The sequence below is a fragment of the Triticum aestivum genome, chromosome 1B (assembly GCF_018294505.1).
Source record: "Triticum aestivum cultivar Chinese Spring chromosome 1B, IWGSC CS RefSeq v2.1, whole genome shotgun sequence".
Lineage (NCBI taxonomy): Eukaryota > Viridiplantae > Streptophyta > Magnoliopsida > Poales > Poaceae > Triticum > Triticum aestivum.
This window is the reverse complement of record NC_057795.1, coordinates 634,984,864-634,995,127: the sequence shown is the minus strand read 5'-3', so window position 1 is coordinate 634,995,127 and position 10,264 is coordinate 634,984,864. Positions and strand designations below refer to the sequence as shown.

General features: G+C 49.1%; 2 protein-coding genes across 2 annotated transcripts; one reads left to right on the top strand and one right to left on the bottom strand.

Moving 5' to 3' along the window:
• The first annotated feature begins 4,152 nt into the window (after positions 1–4,152).
• On the top strand, positions 4,153–6,198 carry LOC123144007 (1,2-dihydroxy-3-keto-5-methylthiopentene dioxygenase 4). The gene is made up of 5 exons (XM_044563018.1): positions 4,153–4,397; positions 4,501–4,573; positions 5,078–5,172; positions 5,276–5,515; positions 5,869–6,198. Exons 1-5 carry the CDS (start codon positions 4,200–4,202, stop codon positions 5,998–6,000), a joined length of 738 nt encoding a protein of 245 aa, XP_044418953.1. The 5' UTR covers positions 4,153–4,199; the 3' UTR covers positions 6,001–6,198.
• A 1,959-nt stretch (positions 6,199–8,157) lies between these two features.
• LOC123144016 (uncharacterized) lies at positions 8,158–10,258 on the bottom strand. The gene is made up of 2 exons (XM_044563028.1): positions 8,952–10,258; positions 8,158–8,842 (listed from the first exon to the last, which is right to left on the bottom strand). Exon 2 carries the CDS (start codon positions 8,828–8,830, stop codon positions 8,438–8,440), a length of 393 nt encoding a protein of 130 aa, XP_044418963.1. The 5' UTR covers positions 8,831–8,842; positions 8,952–10,258; the 3' UTR covers positions 8,158–8,437.
• Between the last annotated feature and the right edge of the window lie 6 nt (positions 10,259–10,264).

The window sequence follows — 10,264 nt, the reverse complement described above, 5'->3', positions numbered from 1 at the left end:
TCCTTTATACACTGGGGTTCCACATGGGCATAGATGCCGGTGCCATTTCTACCACTAGTAGACGGACTCTTTTCACTATTAGCTTCCCCCTTGTCGGGGTTAGCATCCGTCACCTTGTTAGTGGGATCACCCACTTTCATCGGCGAGGTAGATAGTTTGAGTCCCTCTAGTAATTCAGTAAACATGCTTTTAACCTCGGCCGTCATGGAGGTTTTCAATGTGTCTAAATCCACATTGAATTCCTCACGAGAGACCGAGGTTCCCCCTTCGGCCGAAGACGAGACGGGATTCACACCGGAGTGCTCCTCCGCACTGTCGTTGGTGTCAACCATACTCTTCGGACGGCAAAGTCCTTAATAAAGAGACGAGGCTCTGGTACCAATTGAAAGGATCGATATGGTTGACTAGAGGTGGGGGTGAATAGGCAACTAACAATTTTTAGACTTTTCTTTAACAAATTAAAACTTGCAATGAAATAGGTTGTCTAGATGTGCAACTACGTGGACAACCTATATGATGCACAGACAATAAGCACGCAAGCAAGCAAGCAATGGATATAACTCAAGTAAGCTTGCAAAAGTAAAGGGACAAGATAACCAAGAGTGGAGCCGGTGAGACGAGGATGTGTTACCGAAGTTCCTTCCTTTTAAGGGGAAGTACATCTCCGTTAGAGCGGTGTGGAGGCACAATGCTCCCCAAGAAGCCACTAGGGCCACCGTAATCTCCTCACGCCCTCACACAATGCGAGATGCCGTGATTCCACTATTGGAGCCCTTGAAGGCGGCAACCGGACCTTTACAAACAAGATTGGGGCAATCTCCACAACAATTGGAGGCTCCCAACAACACCACGAAGCTTCACCACAATGGAGTATGGCTTCGAGGTGACCTCAACCGTCTAGGGTGCTCAACACCCAAGAGTAACAAGATCCGCTAGGGATAAGTGGGGGGAATCAAATTTCTCTTGGTGGAAGTGTAGATCTGGGCCTTCTCAACCAATCCCGAGCAAATCAACAAGTTTGATTGGCTAGGGAGAGAGATCGGGCGAAAATGGAGCTTGGAGCAACAATGGAGCTTTAAGGGAAAGAGGTAGGTCAACTTTGGGGAAGAAGACCCCTTTATATAGTGGGAAGAACAATCCAACCGTTATCCCACTTACCAGCCCCGCACAGAGCGGTACTACCGCTGGGGAAGGGCGGTACTACCGCTCCGGGCGGTACTACCGCTCCACCCAGTGGTACTGCCGCGCTGCCTGGGGCCCTGACTCCAGGGCGGTACTACCGCCAGGGAAGAGCGGTACTACCGCTCAGGGCGGTACTACCGCTTAGACCCAACGGTACTGACGCGCTGCCCAGGGCCCTGTCGCCAGGGCGGTACTACCGCTAGGGAAGGGCGGTACTACCGCTTAGAGCGGTACTACCGCCCCTACTACCTCCCTTAGTGCCGCAAAACCCGACACGAAAAAATTCGTTCGAGAATCGAGGCGAAAGTAGCCCAGACGCACAGCGGTACTACGGCCGAAACACCCAAGCGGTACTACTGCTCTGAGAGCGGTACTACCGCTTGGAACGGTACTACCGCTCTGAGAGCGGTACTACCGCTGTGGAGTTTTCGGCGGTACTACCGCTGTGGACGTGGTACTACCGCTAGGGCAAAGCAGAGCATAGTAAGGGGAAAACAGCAGCTCCAGAGATGCGGAAGGAAAGACGACGGGTGTGAAAATGATGTGTACGTGTGATTCCACCCAAGTCTTACCAAAACGGATCCCCTCTTGATAGTACGGTGACTCCTACGAAACTAGTCCACCAACAATGAAACGAAGGAGCTACACCGTCTTGAATTACAACACCGAGGGGAGGAAATCGTCTCGTGCCAATGGATGAATCTCTGAAAGAACTAACGCACACGATTAGTCCATACAAGCATTGTCATCAATCACCAAAACATATTGGGAATAAATATGCCCTTACACCAGTACATACGCTCCTCGCCATGGCCATCAACCCACCTGTGCTTAAGCAGATCAACCGACTCATCCGGAACTTCCTGTGTTATGGACGCAAGGACACAAGAAGCGGGTACTGCCTCATCAACCGGCGGCAGGTGTGCCACCCTACCTCGCTTGGGGGCCTCGGGCTTCTAGACCTTCACCGTATGGGCATATCCCTACGCGCGCGCTGGCTTGGCTCCAAAGAATGAACGTGTCATGCCCATGGCAGCACCTCCACATCTCGCGGAGCCCCGAGGTTCAGGCTATCTTTCGGGCCTCCACATCCTGGTCGATTGGTGATGGACGATCATGCCTATTTTTGGAGGACCATTGGATCGACGGGAGATCCATATTTGAGCTTGTGCCCCTTGTCTACATCAAGGTGTCCAAGTGGCGACGCAAAACGCGCTCTGTGCGTGATGGGCTCACGAACTGTGCTTTGGGTTATGGACATCCAGGGCGCTCTAACCGCTGTGGTGGCCATCCAATATGTCTCCCTCTGGCGCTGGCTGAAACTCATGACACTCTCTGACGAGCCAGACCGGCCGACATGGCGCTGGTCCCCGACGGGCTCCTACGCAGCCAATTCTTGCTACAAGGCGATGTTCATTAGAGACACGACCTACTCCAATTGACGCATCACCTGGAGATCTTGGGCTCCTCGATCACCGCATCAAATTCTTCGTATGGCTGGCGCTACTTGGGAGATGTTGGACTGTCGATCGCCTGGCACACCACAGCCTCTCCCACGAAGCCACATGCCTCTTCTGCAATCACGAACTTGAGACCATGCAACACATTCTAGAAGGGTGCTCATTCTCTCACCTAGTCTGGCATGAGATTCTCTCGTGGTATCGATCTACTGCAAGATTGTCGGGCCACGAGTAGGAGTTCATCGACTAGCTCACCTCGATTCTCAACGACGTGTCGAACCAACTACGGCGAGGCCTGTCCTCCTTGGCCATTCTTGCTGGATGCCTGTTCGACGGGGATCAGCCGTCTGTGAGCTGCGTGGTTCATGCTGTCCAGGAGGAGGCTCGACTTTGGGCGCGCGCCGGCGCCAAGGGACTAGCTATCATCATCCCGCAGACATAGACTAAGTCCACAGTGGGAGGTGCGCCCACATTTGTTCTTCACGCACCTAGTCAGCCCACTCATGCCATCCACATGCACATGCTTGTTGGCTGCCAATTGTTGTTGTATCTTTCCTTGAGCATAATAACTCTGTAACTTCACTTTATCTATCAGTGCAAAGATGCACAAGGCTTTTGTGTACTCGCGAAAACAAAACCTCCCTCACATTCGTCATCCAACAAATCATTTTCGGAGTCATCCGAAGATGACAATGAATCACCAAGTAACTCCTCTACCATCATCAACATCTAAACCAAAGTTGAATTCTATGTCATCTACACGAATCTATAATGAGATAGACTACTAAAGATGATTTTTTTTGAGAAAATATATTGGTTTAGGCAAATCGTCGAACGTGTTGAGATTGTACGGGTGAGGTATGACATTGTTGATGAGGGAGATGGAGTTGGCAATGACGGACGGTTGACGCGTGATGTCAACCTCCTCATCAAGTCGTGGAAGGGAGGAATAGCGGCAGGGGCATGCCCGCATCGAGCTTCTGCGGTGCGGCCATGACTGTGGTCGGGCGAACGGCTGGAAGCATACAACTCCGGTGACGTGTGGTATGGCCAAAAATTGGTCAACGACATAGAGCGGTGAGATACAGGTTGATCTAGAGGGAGGGGGGGAGGAGGAGGGGGTTGTAGCAAACAACGGCGGAACAACAACATTTGGCGGGCAGGGGGGGTTGCATATTACCTCTTCCGGCCTTCAAATATAGGCGGTTTTTGCAGCGTGCTCTAAAAAATATTACGACGAGCACGGAATAGCAAATGTGCTGGGCCGATTTATTTGGAAGAAGTGACATCCAAATGTTTTTATTTTTCTTTTTTTTTTGATAGATATACGAGGACTCTTTTTCCTTTACAGCTTTTTCAAACAAATTTTTTTTTTGGATACGAGGACTCTGCTAAAGTGCTCTTGCTCATTGAATTGCTAACCTCGTGAACAGCCGGCTGAGATCCCCTGAAGTAAAAATCAAAATTGATAGCCTCACGCCTGACATCATCAGCTCTGCAGATCATATCAGGATCCTTTGTGGCTCTCTCCTCGCTACCACAATCAATCGCACGGCCATGGCCACACAGCGCGCGCAGACAAAAACCAGAGGGGGAGATCCGGCTTCTCGACCCTACCGCCGCCAATCATCCTCCTCCACCATTTTTTCCGTAGAAAAAGAAAGAACCGCCTTGGAAGCACTCAGAACGCAAAGCCAATCAAACCAGCTGCTGGGTTGGTTTCCTCCATCCATCCCGCTCAACATGGCTCCTCAGGTAGGAGCACGCAGGATTCGATCCCCTGGATCTTCTCTTGGAATCGAGATGAATTCTATCTTCTCTGTATCTGATTTGCGCCTGCTCTTGGTTCTTGGATCAGGTGTGGATGGTTGGGGAGGACGGCGAGGACCTCAAGAACCACGGGGAGCTCCTGCCTCTCTCCAAGCTCCAAGGTGCGAATGATGATCCTGGCTCAGTTTCTTGGATTGTTGATGTGTCCCCTATTTGTTTGGGTTAAAAATGCCTCTTTTGGCTGAATATATATGAGCTTTTATTCGTTGGGTGTCGCAAACCATGTACTGCTACTTGCAAACTTGTTATATGTGTGACTGGCATCCTGCAGTTGACCAATTGCCACATCGAGAGATTGGTTAAAAAAAATTAACCTGCCATTGTTCTTGATTATCCTCTGTCGATTCGAACTTATACAATTTATGCTCCTCACCACCAAAAAAGTAACTGCTGGGAATGGATACCACCTGACTAAGGCAAGTGAAATAGGGGAATGTTTTCAGTTCTCTTTTAGCTTTGAAAATAACAATTTGAATTATTTTCAAAAACGGCCCAGTATCTGAATCCACTTTTTCATAACACAAGGTGCCTAGAAGCAGGGCTCGGTTCTTGTATCGGACACAATTTCCTAAGCAACCTCCAATACTTACCCTGTTTTTTTTCAGAGATTGGTGTGTTATACTGGCATTTGGACCCAAAGAAGCCTGAAAGCGAAGAAGAGCTAGCGAAGATCCGCAAAGACAGAGGATACAACTACATGGTTTGCGACCCCCACCAACTCTCAGTCCCTCTTCGCTTCTCTTTAACCGTGCGCACCTTGTGTATGTAATCTGATAGTATTGCACATGCATCGCTTGCTGAAGGACTATCTTGACATACGCCCTGGAAAGTTGGCAAACTTTGAGGAGAAGCTCAAGAACTTCTTCACAGAGCACATGCATGCCGACGAAGAGATCCGGTACTGCTTGGAAGGCGGCGGGTACTTTGATGTGCGCGACAAGGATGACAAGTGGGTTCGGATCTGGATAAAAGAAGGGGGCATGATCGTGCTGCCGGCTGGAATTTATCATCGGTTCACCCTCGACGCCGCCAACCATGTGAAGGTACTGATTGGGATCTTCTATGTGTTTTTACATCTAAAGAGCTGTTGCAGTGATTATTTGTGTATCCCATTTTGCATATGAATATGTCTGAAAGGGCCTGTTTTGTCAACCAAGCTCAATGCAAACATGATTTAAGCACTAAAAGATATTGAGGGCATCTGTAGAACCACCAAAAAAGAAGCGCAAGTCGCAAAATAGATCTGTTGATCAACAAGATGTTTGACAACTAGTTCTTCATGTAATGCTACTTGGTGAGGACCACATAGTGTATATATGTAGAAGTTCTATCTTGCATCAGATATAAACTGGGTCCTTATCAAACTTAACATATTCTGATGCCTCGTCGTGCACAGCTCATGAGGCTCTTCCTGGGAGAACCAGTGTGGACGGCGCACAACCGGCCTCAGGAGGACCATCCGGTGCGGCAAGAGTATGTCAAGAGGCTCATGGACGACAATGCCGGTCTTGCTCTGGCAGCACACTGAAGTTTGTTTGTGATTCCTCAGCTATGTTTTATAAACACCCATGGACATATACATACACTTGGATGAAACCGTGTTGTAATCTTGAAACCAGATAGATATGCTACCTACGTACAGTACTTGTTAATATTCACTAGGTAATTGCATGTGCTATACTGCCATATCAAACTCTCAAGTGCTTAAACCCAGTTTTGATTTTAATCCTTTGTATTCAGATTCTAATTAGTAGTTGCATTAACCGGACAGTAATTTTTCAGTCCACACATCAATCTATGATCTTAGGACCAAAGTAGAAGGTTACCCTTGAAGTGAAGACAGATCGAATTCTTGGTCAAATCTTCATTCTCCACTCCTTTTCCTTTGGCTGAGGAAACATATCGCCAACATATACTCCTATATGCTTTCTGGTTCCCGAGGCTATATGTGAGATTATCTCTTTGAACAAATATCGGCCAGTTAATCTGATTCTTCTAACTTTCATATAAAAAACTTTGTTCAAAGAGATAAACTAATTCTTCTAACTTCGAATAAGTGAGTAGTACTAAAGACACACAGCAAAAATTTCCTGACAGTGCAAAAGTTAAGTATGGTTATGCATGAGCATGAACTTTCTACCCATACATACATCTGAACTCAAGTGTCAGGAGGGAAAAACCAGGTCGCGGTCAATGATCCGTCATGCGGCACCACCGTGTCCACCGGCAAGGGGGACACCGTCCCTCGTCTCATGTCGTAAACCCCAGAGCAGAGGTCACTCATCCTTCCACCATAATTGTTATGCTCCTTGAGAAAGTAGATGCAGTCTTCCCGAGCTCCCCCGTACTTGCCGTCTCCGGCGGGGAGCGACTCGGAGCAGCCTTCGCTGACGAAGAGAGCGCGCCCCATCAGCGTCTCGACGTCTCTCCACCGCCCTCGGCCGCCGCCGATGTCTGCCGCCTCCAGGACCTCGAACCAGGCCGGCATGAGCAACGGGCTTGTCTGCTTCACCATCAGCAGCCGGTCGCCGGAAGCGACCAGGTAGTGGCGAGGGCCGCCGTGGTGCCATCGATCGACGTCGTCCTGCGGCCTCATGAGCACGCGTTGCACGTTGACATGGTTGCCGCCGACGATGTCCATGGCGTAAAGACGAAGCCGGAGAGGCTGGTAGTAGTGGCACGCACCGACGGCTGCTGCGGTAAGGACGTATAGCTTGTGCTGGAAGAGTGCCATGTCGAGGACATGATAGGGGTGGGGTCAGTAGGTGCCTCCATGGGGGATCCACTGCCACTGCCATTCCACGGTCGTTGACTGGGGCCTGCGGATGGAGATGGTGATCACCTTCCGACCGCTCACCTGGCTCCCCGTCTGGACGGCGGTAATGTGGTCGGACATCACCACCACCTTGCGGATGTTGCCGGCGTCGAGCAGGACGCCCCGCCGAGCCCGGAGGCGGTTGAGGTTGATGCGCTGGGTGGCCGTCGTCTCCCGAGCGAGAGGGTTCACCAGCGAGCACGAGAACCTTTTGTCATTGTGCACGAGGAAGAGCTTGCTGCCGGTGGAGAAGCGGTGCGCGACGTTGTCGTCCGGGGCGAGGCCGCGGCGGTGGACCTCGCCGTCGGAGAGGCTGAGGAAGGAGCCGTCGCGGAGGGCGAGCCACGGGAGCAGCGGCGGCAGCGGAGGCTGCAGGCGCGCGCCGGAGCGCCACTGGCGACAGACGGCGCGGAGGCGGACGCGGTCGGCGTGGGAGAGCACGCGCTGGAGCACGAGGCCCAGCAGCTCCGACGGGAGGTCCTGCCATGGAGGACGGCGTCCGCCGAGATTCGTCGCCGCAACCACCTCCATCGTAGTCCCGTCGTAGATCTGATCATCAAGCTAGCTATTGGCTTGGATTATATAGGACGTAGTGTTTTTTTTAGCGAATATAGGACGTAGTGTTAGGCAGCCCAATTTGCATCTCCGGCCGTCTCACGGTTCAGGCCCAATTTTTTCTTCGAGATAATCCAACTCTTCCGACTTCGAATAAGCGGCGAGTACACTACAGGCAGATAGTAGAATCTTCTTGACAGTGCAAAGGACAGATGGAGTGTGCAAGGCTGCAGAACAATTGCTTGAAGAACCAGGTGTGATATTCAGATAACAAAAGCAGCATTGCTGCAGGTGTGATATTCAGATAACAATTGCTTGAAGAACCAGGAGGGAGAACATTTATGCCTGATAAGCAACTAAGCAAAAAAGCTAGCATCAGAGCTTGTGCAAAAAATAGCAAAAGAGCAATCCACCAGAACATCTTGGTTCAGTTGCCTGCCATGATCTACAGAACAGGATCAAGGTATCTTTCCATCCAAGGTTCCAATTATTTACCCTGCCAGGGTACATTCAAGTCTGAACAAAGACCAGCGGTCCAAGCACGGCGCACAAAAGCGCAATCGACGCTTCTGTAGGCTCCCCCGACCTTCAATTCTCAGGAAAGAGCACCAGATGATCCAGGAGGAGGCGCAGCAGAACCTACAGTCTTGGGTGGCGACGACATCACCACCTTGTGCTTGTACATCTGCCACCAGTTCGCCTGCGCCTCTTCGACAGTCCGGAAGGTCCAGATGTGCGGCTTGGCCTTCTCCCGCGCGATGAGGATCTCCTCTACCTCCGCCCTCCGCTTCGTCTTGAGCGAGAGACAGTCAACGAGGTCGCCCCACTTGCCGAAGCAGGTGTCAAAATCCCCATGGCGGTAGTAGGTCTGCAGCTGGTGGAAAGGGGTATAGCAGAACCATAGCGCATCGAAGCACTTTATGCAGTCCAGCCGCGGTGGAGGTGGGCTGGCAGCGCTGGTCGTTTCGGACTTCTCTTTGGGCTCCATGCTTATAACCGCCTACCAAGAAAGGAATTTACATGTGAGATATGCTTGCATTATTAGAACCACACAAAACAACAGAAATACAGAAGAAGACGGATCGGAAGAAAAGGATAACCCTTCTCACCTTCCTCACCTCACCGCTGCTGCTGCCACAGTGGCTTGGGGGTACTGGTCTACTGGACAAGCCCTATTTTGATAGAGATACCAGATTTTGGAGGAGGAGATGTGACTAGGCACAAGTGAGAGCATACATGCAAATAACGCTACTACAAACTATCCAAGCATAGTGTTGCAAAATCAAATTTTCTGGATAATACTCCCTCCGTTTCTAAATATATGTCTTTTTAGAGTTTTCAATATGGACTACGTACGGATGTATATAGACATATTTTAGAATGTAGATTCACTCATTTTTTGCTCCGTATGTAGTCCATAGTGGAATCTCTAAAAAGACATATATTTAGGAACGAAGGGAGAAGTTAACATCGCGTAAACGAAAATGTATTATTATAAAGTACATATATTCTTAAAAGGTTCACTAATTAGTAGATCAATGTTTTTATAAGGCCTGCCAATAACTATCAAGCTTATCCCTCAGCAATTCTTCATTGGCCATCTTTCTTGTACTGTCATTAATGACTAGTAATACGGATCAGAGCAAGATACTAAACATAATTCGGGCAAGATCGGCCATGATGTAAATATGAGGGCAATCTTAGTTATACTGTCCTTAAGATTAAAGTCTTCTTGTAGCTAGTTACTGAAAAAAGTATACTGACCAAAGATATCTTATTGCACCGGGGATGGAAAGGAAGTGCAAATTGCATATTTTGTAATACTAGAGAAGGGATAGATCACTTGTTCTTCTTGTGCCCTGTTGCCAGATATGTTTGGCATGTGATCAAATGTACGTTTAGTTTGCAAGAGATACCTAGTGTTTTTTATGATATCCCTGTCTGGATTAGTAAGCTCCCTGTTAGTAGTAGAGGGCTTGTAGCTTGTGGAGTAGCTGCTGTAGTTTGGTCAATTTGGAAGACCAGGAACAACGCGTGCTTTAATGGAATCATCATGCCCTCAGATCCTACTGGTATTGTGTGTCCAATATTGCATTATATTGATTACTGGTCTGGTTTGCAGAGGCAAAAAGTTAAGAAATTGTGTCGCAAGGCGGCAAGAATTCTGGTCATGGTGGCCCAAGAGTTCTTCAGCCAAAGACAGGGATGTGCACCAGCCCACATGGGACAAGCATTATTGCAAACACCTATCAAGCGAAATCCTTTCTTTCACATGTAAACTTGAACATGCACTTGAAAAATCATGCAGCAAGTACTCATCGAGAAACAAATCAACGTTATAGTCTCACAATATCAAATCTACGGCAAGTACTCATAATCTAATACAAGAATCAGGAAAGATAATAAAATTGAACAAACAGAG